The sequence below is a fragment of the Piliocolobus tephrosceles genome, chromosome 6, assembly GCF_002776525.5.
Source record: "Piliocolobus tephrosceles isolate RC106 chromosome 6, ASM277652v3, whole genome shotgun sequence".
NCBI classification, from domain to species: Eukaryota; Metazoa; Chordata; class Mammalia; order Primates; family Cercopithecidae; genus Piliocolobus; species Piliocolobus tephrosceles.
In genome coordinates, this window is record NC_045439.1 from 61,992,484 (window position 1) to 62,010,475 (window position 17,992).

General features: G+C 38.0%; 1 protein-coding gene across 1 annotated transcript in view; it reads left to right on the top strand.

Moving 5' to 3' along the window:
- MIS18BP1 (MIS18 binding protein 1) overlaps positions 1 to 17,992 on the top strand; it is a 56,272-nt gene that overhangs the window by 13,066 nt on the left and 25,214 nt on the right. The window contains exons 5-10 of the mRNA XM_023222632.2: positions 6,429 to 6,502; positions 8,196 to 8,326; positions 11,300 to 11,387; positions 12,822 to 12,934; positions 16,289 to 16,440; positions 17,265 to 17,358. Of these exons, the coding sequence (XP_023078400.2) occupies positions 6,429 to 6,502; positions 8,196 to 8,326; positions 11,300 to 11,387; positions 12,822 to 12,934; positions 16,289 to 16,440; positions 17,265 to 17,358 (652 nt within the window). The remainder of the gene's footprint in view (positions 1 to 6,428; positions 6,503 to 8,195; positions 8,327 to 11,299; positions 11,388 to 12,821; positions 12,935 to 16,288; positions 16,441 to 17,264; positions 17,359 to 17,992) is intronic.

The following is a 17,992-nucleotide window of genomic DNA, read 5'->3' on the forward strand; positions in this document are numbered from 1 at the left end:
GAAGGAAGTAGAATGGAAATACAAGCTTAAGGAGGAAGATGCAGTGTAAAATTTCCAATTGTTAAAGGTTTGCCCATTAATTATTTATTTATTTTTGAGCAAGAGTCTTCTTCTGTCACCCAGGCTGGAGCACAATGGCACGATCTTGGCTGACTGCAACCTCCACTTCTGGGTTCAAGCGATTCTCCTACCTCACCCTCCTGAGTAGCTGGGATTACAGGCACCTGCCATCATGCCCAGCTAATTTTTGTGTTTTCATAGAGGCGGAGTTTCACCGTGCTGGCCAAGCTGATCTCTAACTCCTCACCTCAAGTGGTCCTCCCGCCTTGGCCTCCCAAAGTGCCAGGATTAAAAGCATGAGCCACGGCATCCAGCCATTAATTCTTAAATATATGATGGTGGTTATCAAATTGAGATGGTGTATAAATTCCATCTAAATTTTAATTAATAATTTTTTAGATGAGGCCTTACTCTGTTGCCCAGGCTGGCCTCTTGGGTTCAAGCAATCCTCCCACTTAAGCCTCCCTTGTAGCCATCTAAATTTTAAAGAGTGACATACCGGTTATGGTTTTATATCTCAATATATTCACTAGAAATCCCATTATTTGAAAATATGTAAACTTTATCTATCTATCTATCTATTTATTTATTTTATTTGTTTATTTATTTTGGAGTCTCACTCTGTCTCCCAGGCTGGAGTGCAGTGGCGCAATCTCAGCTCACTGCAACCTCCGCCTTCCAGGTTCGTGCAAATCTCCTGCCTCAGCCTCCTGAGTAGCTGGGACTACAGGCGCATGCTTCCATGCCCGGCTAAATGGTTTTTTTTTTTTTTGTATTTTAGTAGAGACGGGGTTTCACCATGTTGCCCAGGCTGAACTCAGGCAATCTGCCTGCCTTAGCCTCCCAAAGTGCTAGGATTACAGGTGTGAATCACCATGCCTGGTCTGAAAATATTTAAAACTTTTAATGAGAAGTTTTAGATGTTGAGTTAAAAATATGTGAGATGGGTTAAGCAAAAAAGTTTGAAGACAAACTGTTCTAAGAGGCCCCACAGTACTAATTTAATCATCTCTATAGTGCTGTTTATCTCAGTTACCACAAGAAGTCCAAGCTTCCCAAAACTCTTATCCCTATTTAATTCTGTACATCCACTAATTCTATCTCAATTTCTCACTCATACCTAACTCTCCATACCTTACGTTGTGTCCTTTTGAACTCCAGTTATGTCATCAGCAAAATGTTTTACTGCCAGTCTTCTATGAAGATTCCTTACCCTGCTCTAACTAAAATGTGGCTTCTACAAACAACCCACTCAAGTGGTGGCTCCTTTTTCTCTCATATCCCACGTTCCATTGGACCTAGAGATGACATAAGGTGTATCTCTCTTGCTCCTCATTGCTACTTCAGGCAGTTTTTTCTTCCTTCTCTCTAAAGCTTCTTTGAAGCACATGCCGTAAGACTTTACCAGTTGTATTCATCTGTAACACAACCTCCTAGTCATGACCTTGCATTTCTAAGTATTTGACACCTGTTAGTTTTCCCTCTACTACTTCTGTCATAATCTCTGGTTACATCTACAGTCATTTAGATGATCCATCCAACCATCTTTTTTTGATAGTGACCTTTCTCCTACCTTTACTCTCTACCGTATACATCCCCGTGGCTTCTCATTACCAAATAAACATGCACTGAATTTTTCAAACATGCCACTCTCTCACTGCCAACTCCTGTAGTTGAGATCATTCCCCTCTAGTACGGTTCCCCTACCCTTCACTGTCAATACTCTGACCCCTCTAAGACAGCGTTCATCCATCAACTCCCACGTCCTCATTTCGCTAGTACATCACTATAACCATTAGAGGTTTTAAGTCTCAACTCTCTTTTTTCCCCGTTTATCCTCCTCTGGCTAAATGCTAGCCCTGGTTAAGTTTAACTGTACATTCCTGTACCTCACAGCTGAAAGTGGCTGGAGCAAAACACACAATCATATTGGCTTATCTCATTTTAAATTTGACAACAAACCTTAAATGGGCTGTCAGTATTGCCCCATTAGTCCTGGTACATTTCACTTGTCAATCTACTCTCTGACTTCCCTGGAAGAGTAACTCACCTTTTCTCTCCTAAAACCTCCAGATCTTCTCACTCCCATTTCATTGAGAACTTCATAATAATCCCATTAGAAAATCTACCTGCTGCTGTTTTCACATACTCTGCTTTTTCCCTCCTATTAAAATGGATGAATAATTTATGCTCCTTTTCAGGGCCCATTCATTTCCTTTTACCTTAGGTGGTAAGGACATTGGCCTTTCAATTGCCCCCTCAATTTTTTTTTTCCTGGATTATTCTCATTAACATATAAACATGTTGAAACATGGCCTGCATTTTTTAAAAACATGCAAAGACCCATCTTTCCTTTATCCCCTGTCCAACTCCAACTGCTACACTATTTTTTGTTTCCCTTTATATGGCAAGACATTTTGAAAGAGGTCTATGGTTTTAAGTTCTCCATTCCCTCTTGAACAGGTTTCACCTTAGACTATTCATAAAATATCCACTATTTTATGAATATTGCCCTTTCCAAGTTCAGCAGTCATCTCCATAACACCAAATCCAGTGACAGATTCTTATTTCTTTTTTTTTTGAGACAGAGTCTTGCTCTTGTCATCCAGGCTGGAGTGCAGTGGTGCGATCTTGGCTCACTATAACTTCTGCCTGCTGGGTTCAAGCGATTCTGCCTCAGCCTCTGGAGTAGCTGGAGTAGCTGGGATTAGAGGCACTCGCCACACCACATCCTGCTAATTTCTCTTTTTAGTAGAGACGGGTTTTCACCATGTTGGCCAGGCTGGTCTCGGACTCCTGACCTCACGTGATCCACCTGCATCAGTTTCCCAAAGTGTTAATGATTACAGGCATCTTATTATGTCTTTTTTTTTTTTGAGATGGAGTCTTGCTCTGTTGTCAGGCTGGAGTGCGGTGGCATGATGTTGGCTCACTGCAACCTCTGTCTCCAGGGTTCAAGTGATTCTCCTGCCTCTGCCTCCCGAGTAGCTGGGACTACAGGCATGCGCCACCACACCCAGCTAATTTCTTGTATGTTTAGTAGAGACGGGGTTTCACCATGTTGGTCAGGATGATCTCGATTTCCTGACCTCGTGATCTGCCCACCTTGGCTCCCAAAATGTCTTTTTTTGTTTTTGTTTTTGGAAATGGAGTCTTGCTCTGTTGCCCAGACTGGAGTGCATTGGTGCAATCTCAGTTGACTGCAGCCTCCACCTCCCGGGTTCAAGTGATTCTCCTGCCTCAGCCTCCCAAGTAGCTGGGATTACAGGTGCCTGCCACCAAGCCCAGCTACTTTTTGTATTTTGGGTAGAGAGGGGGTTTCACCATGTTGGCCAGGCTGGTCTCAAACTCCTGACCTCAGGTAATCCACCTGCCTCGGCCTCCCAAAGTGTTGGGATTACAGGCATGAGCCACCACGCCTGGCCCCAAAATGTCTTTCTAAAGAAGTGTTATGCTTTATATTTTGTATTCCAGGATCTTTCCTGATTTTCTACTGTATTGCTGGCCATCCCTTCTCAGTCCCCTGTGCCATTTCCTCTTCCTTTCCCCAGAATCAGTCCTAAAAATGTTGGAATTACTGCAAATCAGCCCTAGAAATGTTTCTCTACCTACACACACTCTCTAGGCTGTATTTCCAGTGTCATAGTCTTAAATTCCATCTCTATGCTGATAGCTCTCCAATATGTTTCCAGCACAGAATATTCTTCTCAACTCTACACTCATGTGCGGTTGTCTATATGACTTTTCTATTGATATCAGATAGGCATCTCAAATTTGAAATGTGAGAAAACATGAGATTCTCATTCTTGATTTCTTTACCGTACCTTCTCCATTATCCTGTATTAGTACCAATTGTAATACCATTGGCCCCAGTATTTAGGCAAAATTTTAGATTCATCTTGGACTCTTGTTTTTCTCTGATGCTCCACATCCAAACCATGAGGAAATCCCATTGACTCTACTCTCCTGAATGTGGCCTCTTCTCGCTGTTCAACCACTACCTCCTAGTCCAGGGATGACTGTCATAGCCTAGTGGTCTCACTGCTTCCAGTATTGCTTTTCTCCTTTTTCTCCTTTTTCCAGACAGAAGCTAAAATCTTGATATAGTCTTGTCTCTACCCAACAGTCCCTTAAAATATCAAATGTTGTCATTCTGTTCAGAATCCTCCAGTAACTTGTCATCTCAATAGAAAACACTAAGCCTTTACCATGGTTTATGGAGCTGTACTTAGTTAATCCTGGAGATCTCCAGCCTCACCACTTATTCCCTCTCACTTACTCCTTTCATATTATGCCTTCCATGCTGCCTACCTGGGTCTTTGCGCTAACTCTCTGTGCTTAGAAGAATCTTCTTGCTGATACCCATGTGACTCATTCCTCACTTTATTCAGTTCTCTCTTCGTAGACGTTTTCTGACTGTTGTCTTAAAAAGCACCTCATTTGTCTAATACCTTATATTTATTTTTCATAGTAATTATCACCACCTGACATTTTCATATTTGTTTAGATGCCATTATCCTGCTTGCCTCCACCTCCCACCCCAACACACACACAAGAATGTTGAACCTAAGAGAGGCAGCTGTTTAGTTTCTCACTGAATCTCCATTATCTAAAACATTGTGTAGAACTCAACAAATACTTGTTGAATGAATAATGAATGAACATTTTGATATCTTATATAAACAGTATAATAGTATGGTACAGGATTATTATCTCCATCTGACTGGTGCGTTGATATATCTCAGGTAGTTCCAAATGTGGGAGAAGGTAAAAAGAGAGTAGTATTTACTGCTGCTTCTCCAAGTCCTACCTATAATTTTTTACTTTTTTCAGAAAGAAACATTTAAAAGGGGCTTAAAAACAGAAGCCATATCTGTGTCTTGGGTGAGGGTAAGACAAGATGGTGGATCCCCTCGCCATTACTACTGAGACCCACGGCTTACAAACCATCCTACTTATAATTTTTTATTTTGATGTATTTGCTTCTTGAGGGTCTTGTTCCGTCATCTGTTGAGGCTCACTGTAGCCGAGGCTCAAGTGATCTTCCCACCTCTGCCTCTCCAGTAGCTGGGACTATAGACGTGTATCACCACACCCAGCTAATTTTTTAAATTTTTTGTGGAATCTTACTATGTTGCCCAGGCTGGTCTTGAAATGCGAGGCTCAAACGTTCCTTCCGACTTGGCCTGCCAAAGTTCCGAGATTACAGGTTTAAGCAACTGTCCCCAGCCGTCATTTATAATTTTTTAAATGAACGTAATTGACGTGTGCCATAACAAAGACTGTCCCATTTTAATGTTTTTTCCTGATTCAGTATAAAACTACAGCTAGAGAATTTGTTTTTATTTGTAAATGTGTAACTTTATATATAATAAATTGCTACTCAAATTATTCCATACATTTTGACTTTATTCTTATCAAAAGTAGTTCAATTTTAAATTTTATGAATTGTATATATAAGAATTTCTTTGCATAGATTGTCATAAAATGTGTTCCATTAGAATGATATTTTACTTGTAGTAAGATGATAAGGAGTTCTCTGAGCTATTCAGATGTTTACTTTGGAATAAAATGCTGTTAAATCTAGATTACCAGCAGTCACCTTTTTAGTTTGTAGAAAATTGGAATACAAGTCTAAACTTTACAAAAAAAAAAAAAACCTAATTTTTTAAGGATAAAACATAGCTGACTCCTTTTCACTCCAAGTTATTGGGCTTTTTGCAGGACTTGGTGTTTTAATCTGTACCTTGGGATTTTACATTGGGGTTTTTTTTCCCCACCAGTTGAGATTTTTTTTTTTTTTTTTTTTTTTTTGAGACGGAGTCTCACTCTGTTGCCCGGGCTGGAGTGCAGTGGCTGGATCTCAGCTCACTGCAAGCTCCGCCTCCCGGGTTCACGCCATTCTCCTGCCTCAGTCTCCCGAGTAGCTGGGACTACAGGCGCCCGCCACCTCGCCCGGCTAGTTTTTTGTATTTTTTAGTAGAGACGGGGTTTCACAGTGTTAGCCAGGATGGTCTCGATCTCCTGACCTCGTGATCCGCCCGTCTCGGCCTCCCAAAGTGCTGGGATTACAGTCTTGAGCCACCGCGCCCGGCCACCAGTTGAGATTTGATAATAGAATATTTGAAGTATAATTGCTTCTTGATTGTAAAACAAATGCAGTACAACCTGAATTCATTCTTTTCTGTTTCATTGTGTACAAGAATTTTACCTATTGCTATTTAGAATAGAATGTGAATCTTACATCGATGGCACTAAGGAATATTTGGATTACTTAGACAAGTTTTTTCTTTTACTGTAAGTTAATTTTGTAATGCTCGTACTGCAAGTAATACAGGAAATATGTTCTTTGTTTTGTACCTGATTAGGTAGTTCAGCTACAGGAATGGATGATTAAAAGCATCAATAATAATACTGCTGTATGTGTAGAAGGAAAATTGATGTAAGTATACTATTTCATTATTCTTTCAATAAAACTTTATGTGTAAGCACTTAAGAGGTGATGCATGAGAAATAGCATCCTCCACAAAACAATGACCTATCAAGGTTATGAACTGAAGGCAAAAAAGTAAAATTACTATGCAGGTCCTAGCCCTGTTGATTACTACCAGCTTTTTTGTTTTTGCATGTTTACTCAAGTTATTTTTAAAATAGTGACAGTGTTTATTTGTATAGTGCTTTTTTTTTTTTCTGAGGTGCTAATAAGTGGACTGGTATTATCTGCTTAATTATATATGATCAGTTAATATTTACTACATGCATTTCAGTCCAGATTCTTACATCTAAATTGGGACAACCAGATATAAATTACTGATCCAGAAAAGGAATCAAAATTACTTAAAACTTTGCCATACAGCTACATATTAAGTAATCACTGGCACTTTCTGGTTCTCCCTAAAGTGAGAGCATCACCAGGTAAGTGGGCTTTACCTAATTCTGCTCTCTATTAGCACCATTTCCTATTCTTCAAGGCCAGTTTCTTAGTGCTACAAATATTTGTAATGAAATATTATAACTGTTCTCCAGCCTGGGTGACAGAGCGAGACTCTGTCTCAAAAAAAAAAAAAAAAAAAGTTATAACTGTTTAAGGTACTTATGTAAGTTTATAAGTTGAATGTGTAAAATCTGTGTTGTCCATTCTTTATCTGTCTGCTTTGTGCACATTTCCTTACTATTAAAGATGCAGTGTAGATTGCCTTTGTTGGAATTCCATTGCTGCTGCCTACTATCTGTATTACCTGGGCAAGTTATTTATCCCGTCAGTCTCAGTTTCTTCATCTGTGCAATGTGGATAATTGTATTACTTACCTTGTTAGCTGTGCTGAGGATTAAATGAAAGGCTAGAGAACAGTGCTTTTAGAATGTTATTTAAATGTTTCTTAAATAAGTAATTAAAGCAAAAAAGAATTGAAGTAATACTGTATTAAGTTATAATGTATGAGTTTAATCCTAGTTGACCAAAGAAAAGTAACTTGATATCCTTATTCGTCATGCTTATCATTAGTATGTTTATTATTATCAGTTACCTGATGAATGGGACAGTATTCATCATTTATCTAATACATCTTCATATTTTTTTCTATTTCATATTTATTCTTTAAAGAAATATGAAGAATAGATTTATGGGTCAGTGATTTTATATGGTAATTTCTTTTTTCCCCACTTAAACCTCTTTTGGTACCTTCCAAAGTGAAAGGTAAAAACATTTGGCTGTATAGCGAGGGTGAAAAAACACTAGATTAGCTGGATCCAATCTGCTTTTCTGCATAAAAGCTAACACAGTATAGACCCTGAAGGAGAGGGACAGGGAGATCATCCTTTGGAAGCTTAGCATCAGTTAAGCTGAAGCTGCAAGTATTTATTGCCAGCATCAGATACTGAGACAAGGCCTCTGCTCCCTTACTAATAATATTTTATAGAAGGGACATGGTTTGGCCACAGTATAGTTTTTTTTTGGTACAATATTGGGATTACAATAGCCAAGCAGTTGAGTTTTGCTTTAATGTTTGGCCGTCAAATATTTGTAATTAGACTAACAACATTGTTAGTGTTGCTGTAGCTAGAGTGTAAAATTATTTTCTGTTAGAAATTTCTATATGAATATTTGACCCTACCAAAACTATTTTTTTTCCTAGAGACATCACTAACATATATTGGCACAGTAATGTGATTATAGAGCGGATTGAGCACAACAAACTTAGGACTATATCAGGCAACATTTATATATTAAAAGGCATGATAGACCAAATTTCCATGAAAGAAGCAGGTAAATGACTGTCATTATTGATAAGTTATTTTAAGAAGTAAAGTAGTTAATCATGTTTCTCACAGTAATACACATTTTTTAACTTTTTAATTATGTATTTTATAATTACGAATAAATCAAAACTAAAAATTAAAACTAATATTATGTAAAACTTGTATAAAATTGGTAATTTTCTCTGATTTTTATCACTCTTACTGACAATTTCTAGTAAGTTATGTGATTTTTTTTTTTGGGGGGAGATGGAGTCTTGCTCTATCTCCCAGGCTGGAGTGCAGTGGCACAATCTCGGCTCACTGCAACCTCCACCTCTGGGATTCAAGTGTGATTGTCCTGCCTCAGCCTCCTGAGTAGCTGGGACTACGACTACGGGTCCTGCCACCGTGCCCAACTAATTTTTGTATTTTTAGTAGAGACAGGGTTTCACCAGCCTGGTTCTGTGCATGACCACTTCCAACATGGCACAAAAAAATGATGCAATAGCAACTGCAAGTAGCTGTGGATAAATAAGCCTGCAACAACACCCGTGGTTTCCTGTGGCCAGTCCTTTTCATGCACAGGATCCACATACACCCCCAGGGAATGGACACAGAAGTGTTAAGAGGTTTGGGAAATTTTTTTTTTTTTTTTGGAGTCTTGCTCCATTGCCCAGGCTGGAGTGTAGTGGTGTGATCTCAGCTCACTGCAACCTCTACCTCCTGAGTTCAAGCGATTACTTGTGCCTCAGCCTCCTGAGTAGCTGGGACCACAGGCGTGTGCCACCACGCCCAGCTGATTTTTGAGACAGTGTCACCATGTTGGCCAGGCTGGTCTTGAATTTGTGACCTCAGGTGATCCGCCCACCTCAGCCTCCCAAAGTGCTGGGATTACTGGTGTGAGCCTCTGCGCCCAGCCTAATTTGTGTGAGTTTTAAAATATCAAATGAAATACTCCTTATTTACAAGGAATTATGTTATAAGAATATAATTTAACTCCCTGATTCCTCTCTTTGTTGAACCTACCTGGTACAACCCCAGTCCTGGTATAACCTGATTTTCTACCTATGCCTTACACACAGCTGAATATAACTGGAGAAAAACACATCCAAGTAGTCTAAATTTATGTTTACTAGCAACAAGTTACAGTCCCTTAGTGGTTTCTTGGTGCTGCTTGGTATCCTACCATATTTCCCTAATTCATTCACTCTCCCATCCTTCCTGATGACTCCTTCATATTTTGAGAAATCTCCAATACCACCTCCTTTTTACCCTCTCTCAGGTGGGCAAAGTAGGGGAGTGGGCAGAGCACCTGAGCAAGAGGAACAATCAGAAGGATATTTCTTTACCACATCTACTCACCTGCTTGGATCAGCACCCGCTTTTATTATGGATGAACTAGCACATTACTGCCTGTCAGCCTCTCCATTTGTACACTAGCTCTCATTTTCTCTTTTACTCAAGGACGTTATTCCAGTAACACTCCCTTCTCCTTTTTTTTTTTTTTAATTTCTCTTTTAACCACATTTCTCCTTTTAGCCAGTATTGCTCTCATTTATAGCAAAACAACTCATATAGTTTGTTTTTCTGTAAATCTAATTTCTCTTGAATTTTCTTCCATTTTTTTTTCTTGAACTCTCTTTAACCTCCGGTTCTGCACCAGAACAACCCGTATCAAAGTCACCAGTGGCCTCCATATTGCTACATTCAGTATACACTTAACAGAGTTAATCATACTTACCTTTTTGAAATACTTAGCTTCTCTAATACCATATTCCAATTTCTATGCTGCCTCACTAACTGTTCCTTCTTAGTTTCTTTGTGTATTTCTCCATTTTTTCTAATAATGGGGTAGCTTGGGGCTCTTAATACACTCTGTGGTGTGCTGATTCCTTTTAGTCTGTAAATATAATTTATGTGATGATGAATGTGAATTTTATATCTCAAAGCAAGACCTCTCCCGTTAGTACCCAATTCATTTTCCCTCTGTTTATTTGACATCTTCACTAGGATGTCTGTAGGCATTTCAAACTTAGTATATCTAAAACCTGATCTTTTCCCTTATATTTGCTAAACTGATAGTCTTCCCCATCTTTCCATGTGTCAGTAGCCAGAATTCTTGGAGGCATCCTTAAATTCTCCATTTCTGTCATACCCACATCAGTGTGTGGGTCAGTACATCCTATTAATATATCTCCAAAATATATCCCAAACTGAGACCTCTGTAGCATCACTATAGTCCAGACTTTCCTCATAATTTCTCTGGATCATTACAGTGGCCTCCTAACTGGTCTCATTCTTTCTCCCCTCGCTCTTCCACAGGCTCTTCTCAAAATAGCAGTTTGCTTTAGCAGTCCTGTTAAATAAATTAGATCCTGTAGCCCCTCTGCTTGGAATCTTTCCATAGCTTCTCATCTTGGCCAAGGTAAATGGCCAGTTCTATAAAATGACTCTAAGGCCTTATATTATAATCTCTCATGCTGCTTACTGTCTCTGTTGCCCATGTGAGTGGCCTCCCAAGTTCTAACCCCTCCTTATGCCACTTCAATTGTTTCAAACAGGCCAGGTATACTCTTGCCCTGCACTTTATGTTTTGTTTCCAGTATTCTAACCCCATATTACTACATAGCTCAATCAGTTTGTTCAAATGATGCTATTTCATTGAAGACTTCCCTGATTATCCTTTTATAAATTGCTGTTCACCCCTCTACTCCCCCATGAACATATCAATACACCTATCCACCCGTCCCTGCATGACCATCTAACAAACAAGATATTGTACTTATTGGTTAGCTTTTTTTTACACATTAGAAGGCAAGTTGCATGAGAATAGGAGTTTTTGTCTGCTTTGTTTACTGCTGAATTCTGAATATCTATAATAGTACCTGGTGCATATTAAGCAATAAGTGCATATTTCTTGAATTATTTAATGAATTAATTATATCTCTTTAAAATTCTAGGCTTTTAAATACTTTTTTTGTTGTTGTTTATCCTTAAATAGGGTATCCAAATTATCTCATAAGGAAATTTATGTTTGGATTTCCAGAAAATTGGAAAGAACACATTGATAATTTTCTGGAACAGTTAAGGTAAAATGTTGTTTTATGTTTTTAGAAGTCAACTTTATTGAGATACCTTTACATTTTATTATGTGTGTGCATAATTTACATTTAATTATGTGTGTGCCACCATGTCCAGCTAATTTTTGTATTTTTAATAGAGATAGGGTTTCACCATGACGGCCAGGCTGGTCTCGAACTCCTGGCTGCAAGCGATCCACCTGCCTCAGCCTCCCAAAGTGTTGGGATTACAGGCATGCGCCACTGTGCCTGGCCTGAGGTACAATTTACATTTAGTTAAATGCACCTATTTTAGATATTTGTTTGAAATGCCATTTTTTTTGTTTTGTTTTGTTTTTATCTGAGATGGAGTCTCACTCTGTCGCCCAGGCTGGAGTGCAGTGGCAGGATCTCAGCTCACTGTGAGCTCCACCTCCCAGATTCATGCCATTCTCCTGCCTCAGCCTCCCGAGTAGCTGGGACTACAGGCGCCCACCACCACGCCTGGCTAATTTTTTTTGTATTTTTAGTAGAGACGAGGTTTCACCATGTTAGCCAGGGCGGTCTCGATCTCCTGACCTCGTGATCCACCTGCCTCAGCCTCCCAAAGTGCTGGGATCACAGGACTGAGCCACTGCACCTGGCCGAAATGCCAGCTTTGAAGTTTGCTTTGGTCTGTGAAGCATTTCAGAAGCAATAACATTTTACTAGAACTTATGTCAAATTTAGTAAATCTCAAAGGAAAATAAAATTTTTGACATATGTCAAAGAGTAATTCTTAATCATTTACCCTTCAAAAGGCATGCAGTTATTAAATACTAATGTGCAGTTCTTCCTTCTTTTTTTCATTCATTTTCTCAGTAGTTATGGAGTGTCTGCTACTTTATAGACACTCTATCTAGTTGATGCTGGTGAAAAAAGAATTTGATTTATTCTTGCCCTGTGGAACTCATAAGGGATACAGACTTTAAACTTAATCACAGCACAAATATAATAATTGATAACAGAGGCTGGCATTTTTTTTTCTTTAAAGGGCATATTCTGTAAAGATAATATTCTTGCGGGCATGTTGCCTCTATTGCAGCTATTCAACTCTGCCATTGTAGCAGAAGAGCAACCATAGATAGTATATACATGAATTAGCATGGCAGTGTTTTAATAAACTTCATTTACAAAAACAGGCAACTGGCAGTTGTCCTGTAATATCAGTTTAAGTAGGAATTTTAAGAGCATATAGTGGGAAGCAGTTTGCAGATCATATTTGAGTCCTTTGACTTAAGATGTTACACCTCAGTTGTTTGTGAAGGAAGGGAGTGGAAGCCATGAAGGATTAATAATGTAAGATTAAAGATACCCTGCCTGGGTGGAAAGAGCTTTATGGGAGGGGTTTTTATTTGTTTATGAAGATTTTGTTTTGTTTTTTTGAGAATCAGTATTAAGGAAAAATAATATAATTGTTTTTAGGGCTGGTGAAAAGAACAGGGAGAAGACGAAACGAAAACAGAAAATTGGAAGATCTGTTCATGACATAAGAAAATCAATGAAACATGAAAATGATGCACGAGAAAACCAAACAGGTACCGTTCAAAGAGCCACCACCACTCATAATTTTGATGGTGATGACTTGGGTATGTTTTGTCTTTACTTCTCTGTTGGTACAGTGGTAAGTTCTTACATGGTCTAAATTATTTATGGTTTATAATGTGTATAGTATTGTGTTCTTTGACTTATACTGCCCCCACATTCATGCTTCTTCACTACTAAGTGAGAAGTAACTATAATACCAATTAATCGTGGTCAGTATTCAGCTTGCTTCATCAAAGTTCACCTTTGGCTGGGCCCAATAACTTATGCCTGTAATCCCAGCATTTTGGGAGACTGAAGTGCAAGGATCGCTTGAGCTCAGGAGTTCAAGGTCACCCTGGATAACATGACAAGACCCTGTCTCTACTAAAAGTCAAAAAAATTAGCCACACATGGTAGCACATGCCTGTGTTCCCATCTTCTTGAGAGGCTAAAGTGGGAGGATTGCTTGAGCTCAGATGGTTGAGGCTGCAATGAACCATGTTTGTGCTACAAGACTCCAGTTTGGGCATCAGAGTGAGACGCTGTCTCAAAAAATAATAATAATAATAATTACCTTTTTATTAATCAGAATACCAAAGAACACTGGTAAACATATTAATGAAAGATGATTGTTCTTTTAATTTCCTTGACCCAAAGTATTTAAGCTGCCAACCTACTGCAAACCTGTTGTAAAGACATATATTATTTTTGTACTAAATTTCATTGCTCCAAATAGGCAAAATCTGTTTCCTTTCATGGAGGAAATGGAATTCAAGAAAATGGTTTTCTTGAATGACTGTTGCTATAAGGATAGATTGCAGAACTGTTTTTTTTTTTTCTCTTTTTTAATAAGGAAACCAACTTGCCAGAGCAGAACTGTTTTGTGTCAGCTGTTTGCCATCACTATAATCTGCTTCACCTGTGTAAAAATGTATGCACATTAACTTACAGCTGTTTCTAAACAATATAGATGAGTAAAAGTTACTAAAATAAGTTGTAAACATTTCTGCTGATTTTGCCTTAACCTTGTAACTAAGAGCTTTACAGAACTTCCAAAACTTGAAAAAGAGTTCAGGAATCCTGCCAAAAACATAGCACCATACTGGATATAAATGTACCTGTATCCTATTCTAACCACTCCTCAACCCCCATTTGAACTTCCACCCTTGAAACTTTGCTTATCCTTTCTAATGCAGAGAAAGGAATAAATTAAATATGCAGATGGCTGCTTCCCCAGAGCTAGCAAAAAGTCACTTACCATTGCCCTAGTTCCTTCTGAACCCTTCCTCTTTTTATCAAAAGTCATCCTATTTTCCCTAAATTAGGCATATTGCTTGAGCATCTTGAGTATGCTGGAACCTTGGGGCTTCAGCACCTGCTCTCTACTTTTTTACTCCTAAAACAAGAGAATCCTTAACAGTGTATCTCACTTTTAATCATTTGTTAGTCTTTAGTCTTGGTTCTTATCTCTTCCTGTGCCCCATTTCACTTAGAGCCAGCACTTATTAGGGATTTGTTTTTAATTGCGAATATTATCAGTAAAGTATTTAAGAAAGCTATTGGCAAGAGAAATGAATAAAAATTTAAAAGACTAAAGTTTGATAACTGTTTTACATACCAGCTTACCAGCTGTGTCCATAGGAAAATCACTCAGCTTTTTTTTTTTTTTTTTGGAGACAGTGTCTTGCTCTGTCTCCCAGGCTGAAATACAGTGGTGCAATCATGGCTCACTGCAGCCTTGACCTCTTGGGTTCAAGTAATCCTCCCACCTCAGCCTCCAGAGTAGCTGGGACTCTCGGCATATAGTACTGCACTTGGTTTCTTTTTTATTTCTTGTAGAGATGGGGTTCTACTATGTTGCCCAGGCTGGTCTCCTACTCCTGGCCTCAAGCAGTCCTCCCACCTTGGCCTCTCAAAGTGCTGAGATTATAGACATGAACATAGCACCTGGTGTCAACATTTTAAAAGTGCTTTCCGTGAACCTTGGTCTGTTAAGTTTTAGGAACTTAGAGATGAATAAGGCATGATTCCTGCCCCTCCCACCCCCAGCGATCTTAGTTTAGGGGCAAATATTAATGTATTCTGTTAGGATTATATCATTTTTCTAGTGTGATTCATTAAATCTTTGTTTAATGAAACTGTTAGACACTATCTTCATATCACATAAGTTATTTTGTGTGGTAGTTGGTTGGAGCTGTTATTAATTTTGTTATTATTGCACTTTGCATGAAGAAAACAAAACCACAACTAACATTATATAGCTAAGATTATGTAAAGGTACCAACCTGTGTTAATTTAAGATAATGTAATTTTATGTATGTGTTTTAATGATTTGCCTAAAAAGTACTTCTATATCATATTATTACTCTTAAAGCACTCTATCTCTGTTATTACACTTACCAGAGTATATGATAAATGACCTATCATAATAGAAGCCTCCTTCATTATATGGTAATATTTTCAGGAGCAAGGACTAATCAGTACACCTTTAAAGTATAGCTTCTAGAAGAATAACAAAAATGTTTTTATACTTTTTATGAATCTGTTTTAACTTACCTAGAATTCCAGCTTAGTAACTGTTGAGCATATATTATATACTGTATAATTTAGTTTTGCTCAAAATTTTAATTACAGAAATTTAGTTATACATTGGAGTACACAAGCTAGTTGATACATTAACTTACATTAACTACATACATGAAGAAATAGAAGAGGAACAGTTATTAGCTTTCTATGTAGTTGATGTGCAGTTAGGATGAACAGGAATTTTTATTTACAAAATGGATTAACCTTACTATTTTGTCTTTAGATGTGACTAAGAAGATCCAAAACAGATGGTCATGAATAATATGGCTGTCTAGGCTTTTTAAAATTTTTTTTGAAGGAAAAAAAGTGATTTGAACAAAATATAGCCCTATACAGAGTGATTCTGTCCAAATAAAATTGCTTTATATCCTAGTCAAATTATAACAAATATTTATGACAGAGGGATTAGACAGATTATCATTATTATTTCTGAGACAGGGTGTTGCTCTGTCACCCAGGCTGGAGTACAGTGGCACAATCACGGCTCACTGCAGCTTCGGCCTCCCTGGCCCAAGCGATCCTCCCACCTCAGGCTCCCAAGTATCTGGGATCATAGGCATGCACCAACCTTTTATTTTTTGTAGAATCAGTATATCACTATTTTGTCTAGGCTAGTCTTGAACTCCTGGGCTCAAGCAGTCCTCCTCCCTTGGCCTCCCAGAGTGCTGGGATTACAGGCGTGAGCCACCACACCTAGCCTCAAAGTTAATTCTTCATGTAGAAAAGCAGCTTACCTTTTATATAACCATTTATTGAAATCTCCATCTTTGTACTTATAGAACTGAAGAGTAATAAGCACAGTGAGTCGCCAGGAGCTACAGAATTAAACATGTGCCACAGTAATTGCCAAAATAAACCAACATTAAGGTTCCCAGATGACCAAATAAATAATACTATTCAAAATGGAGGAGGAGATGACTTATCTAATCAGGTAAGGCTTTATTGTACACTGTATAGTACAAGCTGATATTTAGAGGGGTGATTTACTACTGAAAAGGTTTGTGACCATATCAGGGACATGAATTCTGGTTGTTTTTTTTTTCTTTTGAGATGGAGTCTCCCTCTGTTGCCCAGGCTGGAGTGCAGTGGCGTGATCTTGGCTTACCGCACCCTCCGCCTCCTGGGTTCAAGTGATTCTCCTGCCTCAACCTCCACCTCCTGGGTTCGAGTGATTCTCCTACCTCAGCTTCCCAAGTAGCTGGGACTACAGGCGTGCGCCACCACGCCTGGGTAATTTTTGTATTTTTAGTAGAAATGGGATTTTACCATATTGGCCAGGGTGGTCTCAAACTCCTGACCTTGTGATTCACCCACCTCAGCCTCCCAAAGTGCTGGGATTATAGGCATGAGCCACCACGCCAGGCCATGAATTCTGTTTTTCAAGTATCAGCTTTTCATTAACTTGGGGACTGAATGTCTTGATATTTATTTTCCCTGTCTCTCAATGAAAAAATGTAGGCAACAATAAAAGTTTTAGCTTTTAGAGTAAAGCTTAAATAAAGCATATTTTTAAAAGCACTTGAAAAACCACAAAGTATTAAATTAATATAGAAAATATGTAAGATAATGGATACCCAGATGTTGCTTGTAGCGCTCAAGGTCTAGCAAGTGGGTTTCTGACTGGGTCCACTAATGAAATTTATGGAACTGTAAGTACCTAGAAATTTGTATGCTTGATGCATACTATGAAAATGCTTCAGATCATGTTTAGGTAGTAGTTTTAAAATAAAACCTAGGTATCTTTTTGTTTTGAAGGAATTAATTGGAAAAAAAGAATATAAAATGTCTTCAAAGAAACTACAAATTGGTGAAAGAACAAATGAAAGGATAATAAAACGTCAGAAGCAAGGTAATATATCTTTAATGATTTTTTTAATGATAAGCAGAAAGCTACTATTTGAAATGTTTTTAATATGATAAAAGTGATCTTGTAAATTTCCTCATGTAAAATGGCAAATTATTTAATGGTTTTAAATGTTTGGTTTTGTTATTTTTACATAAGATGATTCTCATAATAAAACAGCCCTTTTAAAAACCACCTATACTTACAGGTTTACCTTCTTTAATCTGGGTACTAAAATATTTGTTTAGATCACAAAATTATGTATCATTTAAAATACGCTTACAGGAATGTGTAAAGAGTGAATCCTTTTATGAATTTACTACAATAATTTAGTTTTAAGTGTGGATTTTCAGAGTGATTTAATTGGAATCCTGCATGCCATAATTTACAGCCTTTCCTGTAAACATTAGCAAGTTTACAGTTTCATGTTGAGCTAAATCCATTCGTTTTATAGCATTTTTTCTGTTTTATTTCCTCTTATAAGTGAAAAGAAGTGAAAGTGAAGAACATTTATTTGTTTGAAGAAGATAGGAAAGCAGTGCTGCTTTATACTTCCGAGTTCATACTTGGTTAAAGTATCCAAGATAGCTGGATCTTTATTAAATAATTTATTAAAATTAACAAATACTCTGAATGGAAA